We start from the raw sequence: 19,896 nt of genomic DNA, 5'->3' as shown, positions 1-19,896 counted from the left end.
ATATATCGAAGTTTGATGTCTTCAATTACGAATTTCTCTCTCGCTAGCAGGTACACTAGTCTAGACCTTGTTGTCTTTGAGAGACCTAGTGCTCTTTTTAGATAAGTCAGATTTTTTTTCTGTCAGGTGGTCCCATATAACCTCCATCCCATAGGCCAGGATTGGCAAGATTTTTGCATTGAATAATTTCATGTGTATCTCTTGACTGAGTAGGCGGATGTTTTTGATGTCCTGTATTGCTATTATTGCTTGGGCTGCAGATTCTGTTGTATGTTTTGTGAAGCATTTGGCTGTTGGTTGCAATGTCGCCCTCAGGTATTTAAAGACTGATGAGACTTTTATTTTTTGTCCTCTGATGTTAATTTCTGCATTATTGGGTGTTCTGCCTCCTTTTCTGAAAAATACCATTTCTGTCTTTGTTATGTTTATGTATAGTTTGTGCTCACTGCACCATTTGTTTATTTTCTCAGTGATTTTCTGCACCTTCTGTACGTCTGTTGAACATATGGCTATGTCGTCAGTGTATGCATATACATATACATCATCTTCATTTTCTCCAGTTCGGAGTACTTCTTCAGTGGCAAGAATGTACAGCAAAGGGCTCATTGGGTCACCCTGTAAAAACTCCGTTCGATTGCAGAATGAGGATTTGATATTATAAGACTTGCAATGCACACATGATTAAAAGATGTTCAGATTGTACTAAAGGCCAGAAATTGCAACACCCTGCCCCCTTCCTCCTCCAGACGGCAAAAGTATTATTGTGGAGTTTTAGTTCACTGCAGTCACTTGGGATACTGAAACAGATACAGTTATTAGTACATGAAAGTATTGTAACAACAGCATGTGGAACAATGGTCCAAAGTAGATTGCCTCCAGGGGAAGGGAAATAAAGTATGTTTGATGAAATTAACCACATTACAGTACATAGGGAATGCTTAAGAGAAAAGGTTATATGGTACAAATGTTATTTACATTGCTTGTCCCACTTTGTTATCCAGTGTAGAAAGCAGTCTGTCCACTGGTGATGAAATGTTAGTTGCCAGTTGGGGCAGGACTGTGATACAAGATCTTCAGTAGAGGACTGCACAGCTTTTCTATTTGAGTGTGATAGATTTGATGTGTAATTCGACAAAGTGGACTTGATGCATAATTCAACAAAGCATGGGAAATGTCACTGTAACAGCTCCTGAATTTCCTCAGTTGTTTTGCTTCAATAGGAGGTGTGATGGGATTCTCTCTGGAAATGTCAGAGATGAACTATTGAACAGTATGCCTGAATGGTAAAACACGTATTTTCTGACAGAGAATATACAATGGTAGAACATTTAAGCTGTGTTAACAACTCATGAGGTATGCAGCTTTCAGTATGTAAAACTCACTGCAGAGGAAAGTATTTAAACATGTTCTGCAAATGGGAAACAAATTTTCACTTGTTTGTGGAATGTAGAAATATCTATGTCTTGCCCTAATTAACAGTAGGTCAAATAAAAATCTAAACATTTCCACTAACCCGTTATTCTGAAGACAGTATCAGTACCGTCAGAGAAATAATTACGTATCCCCTCCCCTATCACTATAACAACACTGCCCACTAATCTATGTAATTGGATAAGAAAGAAAATATGTGGTCAACAGATTGACTGCTGCATACTTAGTGATGGATATTTCACACCAGGCATAAGGTATGAAGTTCCTGTTGTGGTTACAGGTGACCACACAGCAGTGTTTTAACCACTTTATTGTGACCTTGAAAAGAAGTACATTAGCATTACATCACCACCTGATGCTGGAGAGCCATAATACATACTTTCCTGTGCAGATACCACACAGCAAGTGTGTTCAACATTCTTAAGAATTCTATGCCATTTGGACTTTGGAAGTATTTAGCCAACAACAGTTCAAATCTGCACTGCTTGTGGAGTGATTCTTCTATGTTGTGGTCTTCAGTCCAGAGACTGGTTTGATGCAGCTCACCATGCTACTCTCCTGTGCAAGCTTCTTCAGCTCCCAGTACCTACTGCAACCTACATTCTTCTGAATCTGCTGAGTGTATTCATCTCTTGTCCTCCCTCTGCGGTTTTTACCTTCCACGCTGCCCTCCAATACTAAATTAGTGATCCCTTGATGCCTCAGAACATGTCCTACCAACCAATCCCTTCTTCTAGTCAAGTTGTGCCACAAATTTCTCTTCTCCCCAATTCTATTCAGTACCCCATCATTAGTTATGTGATCTACCCTTCTAATCTTCAGCATTCTTCTATTGCACTACATTTTGAAAGCTTCTATTCTCTTCTTGTCTAAACTATTTATCGTACATGTTCCACTTCCACACATGGCTACACCCCATACAAATACTTTCAGAAACGACTTTCTGACACTTAAATTTATACTCAATATTAACAAATTTCTCTTCTTCAGAAGCTCTTTCCTTGCCATTGCCAGTCCACATTTTATATCCTCCCTACTTCGGCCATCATCAGTTATTTTGCTCCCCAAATAGCAAAACTCATGTACTACTTTCAGTGTCTCATTTCCTTAATCTAATTCCCTCAGCATCACCCCATTTAATTCAACTACATTCCATTATCATTGTTTTGCTTTTGTTAATGTTCATCTTATATCCTCCTTTCAAGACACTGTCCATTTCGTTCAACTGCTCTGCCAGGTCCTTTGCTGTCTCTGACAGAATTACAATATCATCAGCAAACCACAAAGTTTTTATTTCTTCTTTATGGACTTTAATTATTACTCCAAATTTTTCTTTTGTTTCCTCTGTATTAAGCTGATAACTACTTCCAAATCTGTTCCTTTCCATGTTCAACACAAGTCAGAATAAAGTATGCAGTATTCCATTTACCCGTGTTATAATACTATATGGTTCCAGGTAAGTTAGAATAACTACAAAATTGAGCTGCTTTACCTGGTTTTTATTTGCGGGTTAAAGGCGAGATTTCAAACTAGATTCCTCTATAAAAAATTGCAGGACAACCGCATGACAGCATCTAAATTGTAGCTCAATGTATATGGCTTTAAGATATTTGCTTTGAACGTAGAAATATTTTCAAAGACTTATTGGCAATAGCCACACAAGTACACACACTGAGGCAACAAAAGTCATGTGTGACTTCCTTGTGCCCAGTCTAGTGCAGTAACTTGACGTGGCACAGACTCAACAAGTCATTGGAAGTCCCTTGCAGAAATATTTTATTTGCAAAATTGTTGCTGGTGCAAGATGATGTGCACAAACTGACTTCTCGATTACATCCCATAAATTTTTGATGGGAATCATGTCGCACAATCTAGATGGCCAAATCATTTGCTCAAATTGCCTAGTATGTTCTTCAAGCTAATTGTGGCCCAGCGGCAGGGCACACAGTCATCCATAAAAATGGTCTGCAGTTAGCCTAACAACCATTTTCTTTCAGTCAATGTAAACATTGCCCACACGATTATGGAGCCAACATCAGCTTACACAGTGCCTTGTTGTCAACTTGGATTCACAGTTTCTGTGCTGCACTCAGAACCCTACCATCAGTTCTTACCAACTGAAACTGGGACCCATCTGACCAGGCCAAGGTTGTCTAGGATCCGTCTGATATGGTCCCGACCCCTAGAGAGGTACTGCAGGCGATGTCAAATGTCAGCTGCCATAGCCATTAATGCCAAATTTCACCACTGTCTTAACAGATACATTTGTCGGACGTCCCACATTGATTTTTGCAGTTATTTCATGCAGCACTGCTTGTCCATTAGCACGGACAATTCTACACAAATGCCGCTGCTCTTGGTAGAAGAGTGGAGACTGCCACTGTGTTGTCCACAGTGAGAGGTACCGCCTTAAATTTGGTGGTCTCGGCACACTCTTTACACTTGGATCTCAGAATATTGAAGTCCCTAATGATTTCCAAAATGGAATGTCCCAAGCAGGTAGCTTCAACTTCTATCCCACATTCAAAGTCTGTTAATTCCTGTCGTGCAGCCATAATTAAATCGGAAACCTTTTCACATTATCACCCGAGTACACGTGGAAGCTCTACCAATGCAGTAGCCTTTTATACATAGTGTACACAATACTACCACCATCTGTATATGTGCATATTGCTATCCCACACCATGACTTTTGTCACCTCAGTGTAATATTTTCATATTGAGTTTACAGTGTGACAAATACAGTGTGTGTCATCACCTTGCTTGGCTGATGCACATTCCTTATATAAAACTGCATTGGTAGTTTCTGTGGTTTTGAAAGATGGGTAAAGATACTTTCAAGATCATGATCAGCAGTGCTGCACCCCTTTTGGAACTACAAACTCCCCTCAATAGATATGTCTTTGCAATGTAGAAATGGGCAGTTTAGTTCATCTTTGGAAACTAGTTAACTGAGGAATGGTTCTTTTTGGGATGCTTTTATTTTTACTTGTTCATCAATTCTTCTTTTACCTAATAATGTGATACAGTATGGATTTTAAAAAGTCAGAATATAAAACTAGAAGTCCTGTACTCAATAACATGAAAATACCAAGAATCTGCAGGGATAACTCACTTTAGTTTTTCTGTGAATGATGGGTAGTTTTCAGATTTTATAACAAATGGTTCTCAAGTACACTTATACATTTTGCCCTGCTTTCGGCCAAATGACCTGTTTTAGTTGCGCGCGTACGCACGTGCCCACACACACACTAACTCACGGCCACTGTTGCTTTAGAAGAAAGCCTTTTGTCAGAGAGCTCAGATGCATAGCTGTTTCTGTTGTACCTGTCTACGGCTCAGTGCCTCCTTAATATGGTGAATAGCATCTATCTTTTTCATGATATTAGATTGAAAGCTCTTTCTTTGAAGGCAGAATGTACAAGTGTTCCGAGAACGATTTATTGTGAGATCTGAAAGCTCTCTACCATTCGCCCCAAAACTACGATGAGTTACCCTGCAGATTCCGGGTACGGTCATGTTATTGGGCTGTCCCTCTTGATTTTCTTCACACTAATAGGATATGAAACTCAATATACAGGGTGTCTTACATAAGTTGTCAGGCACATTTTCTCTAGTGTTGCAACAAATATTTGGAACTTCCTGGCAGATTAAAACTGTGTGGCCGACCGAGACTCGAACTCGGGACCTTTGCCTTTCGCGGGCAAGTGTTCTAGCAACTGAGCTACCGAAGCACGACTCACGCCCGGTACTCACAGCTTTACTTCTGCCAGTACCTCGTCTCCTACCTTCCAAACTTTAGGAGACGAGGTACTGGCAGAAGTAAAGCTGTGAGTACCGGGCGTGAGTCGTGCTTCGGTAGCTCAGTTGCTAGAGCACTTGCCCGCGAAAGGCAAAGGTCCCGAGTTCGAGTCTCGGTCGGGCACACAGTTTTAATCTGCCAGGAAGTTTCATATCAGCGCACACTCCGCTGCAGAGTGAAAATCTCATTCTGGAAATATTTGGAACTTCATTTTTACATTATGAAGCTGGAGTCATCCCAAATAAGGCATGCCTACCAGTTGCAGTGCTGGCACTCCAAGTTGTGCGTCATGCTTACACGAAAGAAGACGAAAGGCTTGGAAGAAAAACTCATTTTAAATGTTCATAAACGAAACTGAAATCGTCATGTACATTAAAATCTACATATAATAGAAGGAAACATTCCACGAAGGAAAAATATACCTAAAAACAAAGATGATGTGACTTACCAAATGAAAGTGCTGGCAGGTCGACAGACACACAAACGGACACAAACATACACACAAAATTCAAGCTTTCGCAACAAACTGTTGCCTCATCAGGAAAGAGGGAAGGAGACGGAAAGACGAAAGGATGTGGGTTTTAAGGGAGAGGGTAAGGAGTCATTCCAGTCCCGGGAGCAGAAAGACTTACCTTAGGGGGAAAAAAGGACGGGTATACACTCGCGCACACACACACATATCCATCCACACATATACAGACACAAGCAGACATATTTAAAGACTTAAATATGTCTGCTTGTGTCTGTATATGTGTGGATGGATATGTGTGTGTGTGCGAGTGTATACCCGTCCTTTTTTCCCCCTAAGGTAAGTCTTTCCGCTCCCGGGACTGGAATGACTCCTTACCCTCTCCCTTAAAACCCACATCCTTTCGTCTTTCCGTCTCCTTCCCTCTTTCCTGATGAGGCAACAGTTTGTTGCGAAAGCTTGAATTTTGTGTGTATGTTTGTGTCCGTTTGTGTGTCTGTCGACCTGCCAGCACTTTCATTTGGTAAGTCACATCATCTTTGTTTTTAGGTATATATATATATATATAAATGTCTGCTTGTGTCTGTATATGTGTGGATGGATATGTGTGTGTGTGCGAGTGTATACCCGTCCTTTTTTCCCCCTAAGGTAAGTCTTTCCGCTCCCGGGACTGGAATGACTCCTTACCCTCTCCCTTAAAACCCACATCCTTTCGTCTTTCCCTCTCCTTCCCTCTTTCCTGATGAGGCAACAGTTTGTTGCGAAAGCTTGAATTTTGTGTGTATGTTTGTGTTCGTTTGTGTGTCTGTCGACCTGCCAGCACTTTCATTTGGTAAGTCACATCATCTTTGTTTTTAGGTATATTTTTCCTTCATGGAACGTTTCCTTCTATTATAACTATATATATATATATATATATATATATATATATATATATATATATATATATATATATGTTTGTCTGTATTTTGCAAGCATCGCTACGTAATACTGGTTTCCTTCTAACCGTAGGCCTACCGGTAGGGGTTGTTGGCGACTCCCAAGATGGGCCAGCAACTTCCTCTTCACTCATTTTGATAATGTTTTGCACAATAGAAACACGCAGAACAGTACAGCTCAAAACAATAACGAAGCAGACGACAATGGTTACCTTGTACAACACAGTCAGCTACGTAATGTTGGCAGCAGTCGAAACTGCATGCCAAACGAAGCCTCCCGACTTCTACCGATTCAGGACTAGGGAGAGGTCTGCCATCTAAAAGTTTACACACTGTACACACTTGGCTACCAGTGATAAAGTTGATGGAATGGAATTGTTTTATATAACACAGCTCCATAATCTTCAAATGAGAATTTTACAAGTTATAAAAGCCACGTATGCTAAACAGCATTTCCAAAGAACTAAAAAGGATTTCAAGAAACTGAAAAAAAAAAAAAGTATGAACACAATAAATGAAAGGAACTACAACTGACTGAAGAACGGTGCAACTGGAACAAATGACCACCTGGGTGGCAATGGTGGTTGTGGGGATGGGGGAGGTGACTGACCTAAGGAGACCAATAAAATGCGTCTGGGGTGGAAATTAGGAACGGCTGAACAGATAAAAGACCAAACAGAAAGGAATAAAGAACTACTGTTCCTTAATCCTTCCTTTTGGTTTGCTGAACCATTCCTTCGTGATCGACCCACGTATGTTGCTACGCTAGAGGACTGTGCATCTCTCTGTGGTCCTGATGTTCCATTACTATATACATTGTGTAATTCTAAGTGGCAAATCATGCCTTTGTTGTCATCCCCCCCCCCCCCTCTCTCTCTCTCTCTCTCTCTCTCTCTCTCTCTCTCTCTCTCTCTGATAGCCTGTACCTTTTGTAGAATATTGCAAGTCATCATCTCCCTATCCTGTGAAACATAACACACACCATTATTTTTGTATTCATATATCCATGGCATTACTTACGATGGGATAAATGGAACAGATGAAAGATCAGACCATTTAGAATAAAATAAGCAAAAACATCTTGAAACTACAAAATTCAGTTCAGCGGAAAAAGCTATTCAGTCCACAACAGTGAATCAAATTTAATTTAGTTGCACATGTGAGTAAGTGTCTCATACAAGGAAAATACAATTTTTATGTTAACCATATGTGCACTTTTTGAAACAATTTTGTTATTACATGAGTGCCTACACTTATAACTACATTACAAGAATTTTCACAAACATTTAGTCACTTATTATAATGTACAACCAACATCTGAATGTCATTGTCATAAAAGTCTGCTGCCTGATATACCAAATGGCTGTTTACAGTAATAATCATAGTACTAACCACCTGAATACTTTTCAAGTGCAGATACATGTGGTTATTACTAGGTGGAGAGTTATATGGAGGGTAATCAAGATGTCCCCAGCCATATGAGGACCCCGCTAGTCAGGAAACCCCACACAGTGCACATAATTTTTTACGCAACTTTCTGCAGTCATGTGGAATGCCTCTAACTTAAAGCACTGTTCGTTTGTATCTGGCAACCATAAGCTACCCATGTTTATTTCTAGTGACAATTTGGCTGAAAAATTAGTGACTGTATCAAATAAAAACTCAAAACACTGATTATTTTATTGGTTTTAGTACTTCAGTCAGCATTTGCAGTATCCTGTCTCAGTACAACTTCTGCTAGTACTGTACGAGTTTTGTAAACATTTCTTCAAGCCAGAGGGAATTCATTAGATAATGCCAAAATTGTTAAGTGTCTGTTTTCTTAAACTTTTTCCATCAGCTTTCTTCAATGATGACAGACAATTGCCCACTTCACTGACATTAGGACAACCATCTTTAATTGCACATAACTCATTTTCTTACCATTTCATTGTTTGTAGTGTTTCCTCCATAAACTTCACCACCAAACTGCCAATGAACTTCAATTGCTTTTATACACCAAAAACAAATCACAGTGCATATTTCCAACAAAGCAGGATTTTCAGACTTTTTTAAATAAGCACAAACAAATGTAAACACAGTTGAATTCTTCCATTATGGCATATGTGGGTAGCCAATATATACAATACTCAGTATGGATTGCTGATAGTACCTGTTGTATATATTAGCTCCTTGCACACTGATGAGCCAAACATTATGACCACCTGCTTAATAGCTTATTTGTCCATCTTTGGAATTAAATACATCACTGATTCTGCATATAAGGGATTCAACAGTTTGTTGGTAGGTTTGAGAAGGTATGTGGCATTAGATGTCTATGCACAGGTAATGTAATTCATGTAAATAACGGGCAGCTGCTGACTTAGCATACACGGGGATGACACCCAATAGCAACCCAGATGGGTTCCATAGGATTTACATCAGGCGAACTTGGCCACCGAGACAGCAATGTCAGTTCACTAAAATGCTCTTCAAACCACTGAAGCATGATTCTGGTTCCAAAACACAAGAGAAGAAGGAAGAGTGGTTTTAATCTCCCATCGACACCAAGGTCATTAAAGACGGGGCACAAGCTCGGATTGTGTCAAGGATGGGAAAGGAAAACAACTGTGCCCTATCAAAGGAACCATCTCAGCATTCACTTGAAGCGATTTTGGGAAATCATAGAATACCTAAATCTGGATGATCGGACATAGGTTTGAATCATCACCCTCCTGAATGCAAGTCTAGTGCATCAGGGAAGACATCAAGTATGAAGGGAAACAAGTGGTTTGCAGCTGTCAGCGTGTCTTTGATTACTAGCACAGGTCCCATACAAGCACAGAAGAATGTCTCTCACAGCATGATACTTTTCCCATCAGCCTGCATCCATGGTACACGCACATTTCGAGCCGCCGTTCGACAATCGACCTAGTGTAGCAAAAATGAGAATCACCCAAGGAGACAATACTTTTCCACTGATCGACGGTTGAATCCCAATGGTTCTGTGCCCACTGCAATCTTACTGACAATGTTGTTGGGTCAACTGGTGAACACGTAGGGGTAATTTTCTGCAGACCTCCATGTTGAACACTGTGTAATGAACAGTGTGCTCTGAAACACTTGTGTGTGCACCAGCATTTTACTCTTTCCGTAGAGATGCCACAAATCACCATCTATCCTACTTTACAGAGCAGACAAGCCTCCGAACCCCGTGTTCTGTGAAGAGAGTTGATGTCTAACCATTTAGCGTCTAGTGGTAGTTTCACCGCCCTCCTACCTCTTTCCATAGATGCTCATAACAGTAGCCCATGAACATTTGACCAGTTTCGCCATTTTCGAGATACTCATTCACAGGCTCTGAGTAATAATCATCTGCCCTTTGTCAAAGTTGCTTATGTCAATGGATTTCCCCATTTGCAGCCCATATCTTAGCTAGGGTGATTACACATCTGTGTCTGCTCCACTTAAATACTTCTGCTACCACGTCACATACCCGAAACGCCACCAGGCAGCAGTCATAATGTTTTGGCTTATCAGTGTATCATGCAATACTGTCATTTCCTGTATTTTATCTGCACCCTCGTTCTCAAACCACCTGTTCAGCACACACAATACATTGTCAAATGGGGCATAATTGGTTAATACAGTGGAATGGAGGGAGCAGCATTTGAATCTGTCTAGTAATATGGATTTATTTGGCCATGGTATACCTAAACTGATAAAGGTGATTACTGGGATGGATCCTTTGGAAGAGGTACTGACAAAATGCAGTCCTCATCCTTGCCCTAGCCAAGCTTTTGCTGTCTCAGGTTCTCATAACCACCTTCAAACCTAATCCCCCTCCCTTCTTACGATGAACTTATACAGAATGACACTCATTTGGGGGAAAAAAAACCATTTTGGCCAGAATAAACTTAAAAGATTAAAGAACATAAACAATAAAATAACTTCATCTTGGAACTTTTCTCCCACCATTCTTTGCTTAACAAAGATAGCAGTAACTAATTTATTTCAGCACCAAGTACAAAACAATGTACAAAAATATATCATCATTTGAACAGTCGTACTTCTGGTATGGATGTTCTTTAAAAGTAGAGAAAATGTTTTAAAAACTTCTATAACACAATACTCGGTTCAAGTGGTCACTGCATTAGATTAAGTACGTGATAAAATGGGTTTCTTCCACTGTTCACTACACATGAAATAAATACACAACAAATTTCATTAATTTAATATACAAAAACTTCAACAAGACATTTACTTAAAACTGCCACTTGGGCTATCACTTGAAAAATAACTGTAAAAAGTGTACAAAACAAAATGTCTGATTTTCTCCTCATGAGATGAATAAAAACACCTTCTAAATGGTGCTGTGTGCAGCACAGGTTTTTATGTGTAGCAGCACATTTTATCATCAATTTGGTTGCTGAACTTCATAAAATTCACTCCTGAAAATGAAAATACATTTGGATGAAAGTCAATTTTGTAAATATTAAATTATTGTGCAACATAACATTGATAATAAATGTGATGGACTGTAACTATGATAATACAATTACCTCATTCCGCCTTCGCTGGAACAATGTAATATTCTCACTTGTCACTGTTTTTATGTATTGGTCTTTAAGTTTAGTTAAACTTTCAAATGCTTCTTGAAGTCTTTGATTTCCATCCATTTCTAACAAAAGCACATCTATCAGATGAATAGGAACATATGTTGGAAATGGAGCATCACGAAGTGTGTGCTTCATGCCAAATCTGTGGTGGCTGACACCCATAGCTGTCTGCAAATATTTTTCAGCCAAAGCAGCAGCATTCTCAAACTGACCATAACGTAAAAGTAGTCGAAGGTATTCTGTGGGGTTATACTGACAGTAGTAATCCTGAATCCAGTGAGGTATTTGCATATCAAGTAGCAATAATCTTTCAGTAATAGCCTGAAAATAAAATTATCAACTTAAAAAGCACACAGAGAGAATAACATGGGGCAAGAAAGAGAAATGGAAAAATAATCACTCAGCTACTTAAAAATTACAAAGTTGGACGAACATTTTACAAAGAGAGCAAAGGCATAAAAGTTACTCAGTGGTATAATTTCTTTATTAAATGGTTGTAATTACTAGATAAAATTCTCCCGTTCTTGGGGCCTGAGTAATCTCCCTTTTTATCGTCCACAATCCAATTCTTTTCCCTCCCTAACAAAGGGACTAAGGTTCAAAAGCCAAGATACTGTCAAACTTTTATGCATCAATCAGCAGTGCTACATATTTCACATCCTGAAGGTAAGTACTAACCAGCCATTCCATCTCATTGTGACATATTGATTAATTAATGGAAAATTACTGCTGAATAATTTCGTACAGTGGAAGAATTTGGGGTGTCAGTTGACACGATTTGTGTGGTAATACACCACTGTCGATTTGTGTGACCAGCTCTGTCTTCAATAAATCTAACCATCCAGAGATTTTAATTTCAACGCAAAGTATCATAAAACAATCAGAGCCAACTTATAAGAAAGATGTCAGAGCTAGTTCAGTTGTTTTCCTTCTGGTGACCATGTCACAACAATGCTGGTTTTTAACTGTTAATTTAAGTTTCCCCTAATTTTAATTAAACTGCCACCAACTGAGTAGGAAAATGATAACAGAAAAGAGTTAAAGCTGTTATATCTGTTTTAGCTGCAAAAATGAGCACCTACTTAATACATCATATGATTCTGGAGGTTAAAAACAGTACTCCAAACAGTAATAATTTAAATTGTCACTTTGGTGTTTAGCAGAGGTTATATCGCAATATGCCTAATTCTGGATCCTGGTCTTAACATTATTGTAATGGCAAACCTCAAAGAAAATACACATACTTTTTCATCACAACTGCAAGTATTTTAAAAACTCAAGGAAGTACTCAGTTTGTTAATTAGACTAGGGCAAAGTGAAAACTTCACTCTGACAGTAAAATCATTATTTTCATATGTTGTAGGTCAATACATTTTGTCCATGTTTTTCCACTGAGACGATCCAAACCTGTAATTTTTTTGTTGCGAAACATGAAGGAGCAGACTTACAAACAATCTTGACTAAACTCTAGAGGAATCCCTTTTGGCAATAAACTGCCCTAAACAAAGACTTATTTTTGCACTGATTATCAATTTGAAAGCAACACAACCCTTCTCTTACAAAAGGCCATACGACAGACTAAACTAATATTTACATTATGTGATTGTACAACATTAGTCAAACATAACTACAAAATTTCAATGCTACGGTGACCTGTGTTTTCACCATACCATCATATGTAGGTTGTTAAAAAAGTGTTCCATGTTTTGAGAAGTGGTAGTATGGACCAAACATTTTTTAAAAGTCTTAAAAAGTGGACTCTAAAATGCACACCTTAAGAGCTTTTAGCACTACTTCATCTTCACTACTGTGAAACAAATCTCTTCTACTGAACAAGCACTCATAGCTCTTACTATATTCATTTTAGGGCCCATGTTTACTGCACATACTACCTCTTCAAATACGGAATACTTTTTAACAGCCTGTTTTTTTATTTTATTTATTTTTTTATATTAAAGGAAAGTGCTGGGTGGAAAATTTACAATTCCCAAGATGCATCACATAATGGAACTGATCAAAAGCAAACCTTTCACTATGTATAGTACTTGTTGATACATTAAAAGAAATGGCTTATTCAATACAAAGGAAATGGATTACTCAATCCACATCATAAATTTACTGTAGGATATAGACAAGTTCGAAATTATAATTTTGCATTCTTTACAGTTTTAACGATACCAATAAAGTAATGTCGAACACTTATATAAATACTGTGTGAAAGGGTATTAATGTTGCTGTTTTTCAAAGAACTTAATTATTCATCATTACTGGATTAACCTCCATTTGAAGTGATCATCATTAAAATTGTTAATTATGTACTTAAAAAACACAAAAATACATTATCAATAACAAACTCATTATGATAAAGAACTTCAGCGACAGACGCACTATCTCTTTTGTTCTCAGTTAGTTATGACAAGCTGCTGGTGTATGTAGTTGGCAGGAGTTCTGAGTTTCAGACATACCTGAATATTGGAATTGTGATGTCTCATAATGAAGAGAATTGAACAATGTGTGAAAAATAAAATGTCTGCATCAATTTGTTTCAAGGTGCACATTTCAGACCAAACCCTGAATATAAACAGAAACATTTTTCTACTTGATCCAACAAGGACATCAAAATACATTGAATAAAGACAATAAATTAGGCAATGAAAATTACTACATTAATTTCTATTATAATCTTCATTTTGCAAATAATTAAATCCCCAGCCATATTTGTTTTCAGTTGCAGAACATATCATGCAAACAAATGCAAAGAAGTAATTTGCAAAGTTTGTTATAAAATTAAATGATGTTGTTTTTGTTGTTGTTGTGGTCTTCAGTCCTGAGACTGGTTTGATGCAGGTCTCCATGCTACTCTATCCTGTGCAAGCTGCTTCATCTCCCAGTACGTACTGCAGCCTACATCCTTCTGAATCTGCTTAGTGTATTCATCTCTAGGTCTCCCTCTACGATTTTTACCCTCCACGCTGCCTTCCAATGCTAAATTTGTGATCCCTTGATGCCTCAGAACAAGTCCTACCAACCGATCCCTTCTTCTAGTCAAGTTATGCCACAAACTCCTCCTCTCCCCAATTCTATTCAATACATCCTCATTATTTATGTAATCTACCCATCTAATCTTCAGCATTCTTCTGTAGCACCACATTTCGAAAGCTTCTATACTCTTCTTGTCCAAACTATTTACCATCCATGTTTCACTTCCATACATGGCTACACTCCATACAAATACTTTCAGAAACGACTTCCTGCCAAATCTATACTCGATGTTAACAAATTTCTCTTCTTCAGAAACACTTTCCTTGCCATTGCCAGTCTACATTTTATATCCTCTCTACTTCGACCATCATTAGTTATTTTGCTCCCAAAATAGCTAAACTCCTTTACTACTTTAAGTGTCTCATTTCCTAATCTAATTCCCTCAGCATCACCCGATTTAATTCGACTACATTCCTTTATCCTCGTTTTGCTTTTGTTGATGTTCACCTTATATACTCGTTTCAAGACACTGTCCATTTCGTTCAACTGCTCTTCCAGTTCCTTTGCTGTCTTTGACAGAATTACAATGTCATCGGCGAACCTCAAAGTTTTTATTTGTTCTCCATGGATTGTAATACCTACTCCGAATTTTTCTTTTGTATCCTTTCCTGCTTGCTCAATATACAGATTGAATAACATTGGGGAGAGGCTACAACCCTGTCTCACTCCCTTCCCAACTACTGCTTCCCTTTCGTGCCCCTCGACTCTTATAACCGCCGTCTGGTTTCTGTACAAATTGTAAATAGCCTTTCACTCCTTGTATTTTACCCCTGCCACCTTCAGAATTTGAAAGAGAGTATTCCAGTCAGCATTGTCAAAAGCTTTCTCTAAGTCTACAAATGCTATAAACATAGGTTTGCCTTTTCTTAATCTAGCCCCCCCCCCCCCCCCAATGAACCACAGCCCTTGCCGTTGGTGGGGAGGCTTGTGTGCCTCAGTGATACAGATTGCCGTGCTGTAGGTGCAACCACAACAGAGGGGTATCTGTTGAGAGGCCAGACAAACGTGTGGTTCCTGAAGAGGGGCAGCAGCCTTTTCAGTAGTTGCAGGGGCTACAGTCTGGATGATTGACTGATCTGGCCTTGTAATACTAACCAAAAGGGCCTTGCTCTGCTGGTACTGCGAACGGCTGAAAGCAAGGGGAAATTACAGCCGTAATTTTTCCCGAGGGCATGCAGCTTTACTGTACGGTTAAATGATGATGGCGTCCTCTTGGGTAAAATATTCCGGAGGTAAAATAGTCCCCCATTCGGATCTCCGGGCGGGGACTACTCAAGAGGATGTCGTTATCAGGAGAAAGAAAACTGTCATTCTACGGATCAGTGTGTGGAATGTCAGATCCCTTAATCGGGCAGGTAGGTTAGAAAATTTAGAAAGAGAAATCGATAGGATACAGTTAGATATAGTGGGAATTAGCAAAGTTCAGTGGCAGGAGGAACAAGGCTTTTGGTCAGGTGAATACAGGGTTATAAACACAAAATCAAATAGGGGTAATGCAGGAGTAGGTTTAATAATGAATAAAAAAATAGGAGTGCGAGTAAGCTACTACAAACAGCATAGTGAACGCATTATTGTGGCCAAGATAGACATGAAGCCCACGCCTACTACAGTAGTACAAGTTTATATGCCAACTAGCTCTGCAGCTGATGAAGAAATTGAAGAAATGTATGATGAGACAAAAGAAATTATTCAGATAGTGAAGGGAGACGAAAATTTAATAGTCGTGGGTGACTGGAATTCGATAGTAGGAAAAGGAAGAGAAGGAAATGTAGTAGGTGAATATGAATTGGGGGTAAGAAATGAAAGAGGAAGTCGCCTGGTAGAATTTTGCAAAGAGCATAACATAATCATAGCTAACACTTGGTTCAAGAATCATAAAAGAAGATTTTATACATGGAAGAAGCCTGGAGATACTGACAGGTTTCAGATAGATTATATAATAGTAAGACAGAGATTTAGGAACCAGGTTTTAAATTGTAAGGCATTTCCAGGGGCAGATGTGGACTCTGACCACAATCTATTGGTTATGAACTGTAGATTAAAACTGAGAAAACTGCAAAAAGGTGGGAATTTAAGGAGATAAACTGGATAAACTGACTAAACCAGAGGTTGTACAGAGTTTCAGGGAGAGCATAAGGGAACAACTGACGAGCATAAGGGAACAAATGACAAGAATGGACAGTAGAAGAAGAATGGGTAGCTTTGAGGGATGAAGTCGTGAAGGCAGCAGAGGATCAAGTAGGTAAAAAGACGAGGGCTAGTAGAAATCCTTGGGTGACAGAAGAAATATTGAATTTAATTGTTGAAAGAAGAAAATATAAAAATGGAGTAAATGAAGCAGGCAAAAAGGAATACAAACATAAAATTAAATACCACAATGAAAAATGCTCCTGCCATATCACACAAATATGTCCTTGTCAGAGTTAGGGATGTAAAAGAAGTATTTTGCTAACATGGCTGCTTCAAAGACATTTAAATCAAAACATCTTGAGATATTCCCACTTTGTTACTTGTCAGTGTTACTACCCATGTCACACAATATACTGTATCATGTCAAGTAACGTAACATGACATAACATGTCATGTCGTATTATGTAACACATGCCATCATGTCATCCAACATGGTATTTGTCATGTCGTGCATATGATACAATGTGTCAATAAAGTTTAGTATGCATGCGTCACCACTCTAGGATACTTCCTATTGTAGATGCATCCCACTCTCTGAAAGCACATAATTTTTGTTTGTTTGTTGTTACACTTCTCACTATACATGTAACAGTGGATGGGTTTGGGGGAGAAATGGTGCCCCAAGGGGGGGGGGGGGAAACCCTCCCCCACCCAGAAATTAAAAAAAAGGTCTTGACATCTCCCCGAGAACAAATCCACCCCCACAAATACTTTTTTAGCTATTACATGTATGGTCTTCAACCATATGATATTATATATTGTTTACTATGATTGGCAAATCTGATTTTTGACACAGGAACAGGGACTTCAAGCTTATAGACTGCCAGATGCTGGTGTGCCAAACCTTGCAGCTAAGAGAGCCCATTCTGCTGGGGAAATAGGGTGTACAGGATGGCAGCCAGTTAAGTAATATTCTAGGGAACTAGTTTAAGAAATTTATTTCAAAGGCCCAGTGGAATCTTTACAAGTTTTCTCCCAGAGTAATTCATGCCGTGTCTACGTGACACAAGTCACTTGCCTTTCAAAACTGAAGCAGTTCTGTCCAGTTAAAGCTGCTGACAGGAGACGCCCTGAGCCCTCTGCTGAAACTGCTCGCAAATTCACGCCATTGGTTTTAGCCAACAGCGTGCGTGGGATACCGATCATGTGAGTGGACACTGGAGTGGTCTGTGGTGCAGAACACAGTTGCCCCTCTCTCTTGTAATCCAGACCTCGAGCAGAACAGACGTCTTTTTGGAAGGCAGAGCCTCTGGCTCTGCTTTTCACGACCGGCCACCAACGTGAGTTAACATGAACCGCTTCCCCTTCTGCTGCCCATTTTAATTGTTCGGCCTCCTAGACTGGCCCAAACCTGTTAACTTCCGACCCTAGGCGCGCCATTTGTACTCCGTATATTGAAATATATAATCTTTATTGTACTTAATTTCCTGTTTTGTCATTTAAAGCAGCCCTGGATGCCCACTATCAAAGCCTGACCACTTAACCTCTGGCACACTGCTGTCACAAGGCAGAATTAACAACCTTCTTCCCCCTTCCCTATCATTTTATACATTAACATTGGTGTCAGAAGTTTCTCTCCCCATCCCCAAACCACGTACTCTTCCACAATTTGTGTCAGAAGTGGGATGTAACAATGATATCACCCCTTCCCGACACGAACTCTATTACAAGGGGTTAACTCATGAAAATGTGCAAATATGTCAATAAGTTTTTGAAGCTGGCAGATGAGTCGAAAAGCTAGTTCCATTCTTAACTCTGCCCAGGACGTATTCAACTTTTTTGCGATACGATAGGAGCATTTTTCATTTTGGTTCCCAACTTTTACTCTATCATAATGTTGGAATCAGACAGCCACAGCTTGGCAACTGATGTAGATATTTGACGACTTGTGTTATGACTGATCCTGTATAGGTTTTTTTTATGTCTAAATCAAACAATGGAAATATCAACAATGCAGGAAAAGACAGACTGTTACTTATCATAAAAAAAAGTTAAGTTGCAGACATGCACAATTATTGTCTTTCAAACCACGTCACTTATGACGTGGCAAAAGATAAAGCTTTCACAAAACAACAGGACACTTCCTGCACAAGTTTTAAATCCAAAGTGGCGTGGGTATGTGATTTCTGCACATAAAATTTGAATGAAGCTAGATTTTTGAAAGCAAGTTTTCAATTTTTTACATATTTGGTTCAGTTTAAAGTGCCTCCATGCATTCAATTCATGCAAGATTGAATTTTACATGTTTCATTTAGCTAGACTTTCAAAATTAATCAATTTGCACAATTTGTTGAGGTTCCAACTCTGGTTCGTCGTTCAAACATTGTTTAATTCTCTGTAACATAGTTACAGTAAGACTGATGTTTGAATGGCTAAACAATTGGCCACTAGTCCAGGCTTAACCAAAAACTTTTTCTCCCTTGTTCCTAGCTTAAACGGAAACCAAGCACCAAGGACCCTTGCCCCCCCCCCCCCCCCCCCCCTTTCCAACTACGATTCTGTGCATGGCCTTTTCAGTCATATTTGTTACAGTACTTCTATGCAGTAATGACTGGATATGAGAAGTTTTATTGGGTTGTTTGGGGGAAGAGATCAAACAGTGAGGTCATCGGATTAGGGAAGGACGGGGAATGAAGTCGGCCGCGCCCTTTCAAAGGAACTATCCCGGAATATGCCTGGAGCAATTTAGGGAAATCACGGAAAACCTAAATCAGGGTGGCCGACGTGGGATTGAACCGTCATCCTCCTGAATGCGAGTCCAGTGTGCTAACCACGAGAAGTCTGAATCATCACTTGACTTTCATGAGAAGTCTCCTGTGTCAGGAAGGCACCTACAATGTTAAGGAGATTGACTACAAACCTGTTCAACAAATATTTTTCAGCAGAGGAAAAATTTGTCCTTTCTCTCTGTCTTTCTAATACAAATACAAACTGAAGTTTTTCCATGGTACCTTACCGAAAGTGTAAATTTAATAGTGTGGCTCAGAACCTGGTGGAGTCGTTCCTCATTGACTCAATTCAGGTGGCCTGAGTGCCAATTTTCTTAGCTGTAATTGTTCTTATAGAGTATATTCGGTGTGTGTGTGTGTGTGTGTGTGTGTGTGTGTGTGTGTGTGTGTGGTGATTGTTCTCGATGAGAAAATGGAAAGGGTGAAACCCAGTTGTGCCACACAGCCAAATCTCTTTGAAGCACTAAGGTGGACCACTGAGCTTAATGTCACCATGAGACAAACAACTCTCCACTAACACGTGAAATACAGGAAGGCACCACTAACACGTGAAATACAGGAAAGGCAACTCCTCACCGAAGAAAACTGGTACATGGCACAAACATGTAACAGAAAACAGTTAACACTAGTTTTCAAGATCTTGCTCTTTATCTAGTGAGGGTACACACATTCAAACACGCAAATACTAACATGTACA

At 39.3% G+C, this 19,896-nt stretch overlaps 1 protein-coding gene across 1 annotated transcript in view; it reads right to left on the bottom strand.

The window, feature by feature from the left end:
* Nucleotides 1-10,583: 10,583 nt before the first annotated feature.
* LOC126190894 (nuclear pore complex protein Nup160 homolog) overlaps nt 10,584-19,896 on the bottom strand; it is a 94,870-nt gene continuing 85,557 nt past the window's right edge. Inside the window, exons 4-5 of the mRNA XM_049931508.1 lie at nt 11,182-11,559; nt 10,584-11,070 (exon numbers count right to left, since the gene is read on the bottom strand). Of these exons, the coding sequence (XP_049787465.1) occupies nt 11,065-11,070; nt 11,182-11,559 (384 nt within the window). The 3' untranslated portion in view covers nt 10,584-11,064. The remainder of the gene's footprint in view (nt 11,071-11,181; nt 11,560-19,896) is intronic.

The sequence above is a fragment of the Schistocerca cancellata genome, chromosome 6, assembly GCF_023864275.1.
Source record: "Schistocerca cancellata isolate TAMUIC-IGC-003103 chromosome 6, iqSchCanc2.1, whole genome shotgun sequence".
Taxonomy (NCBI): domain Eukaryota; kingdom Metazoa; phylum Arthropoda; class Insecta; order Orthoptera; family Acrididae; genus Schistocerca; species Schistocerca cancellata.
Note: the sequence above shows the minus strand (reverse complement) of the source record. Positions and strands in the feature narration are given on the sequence as shown.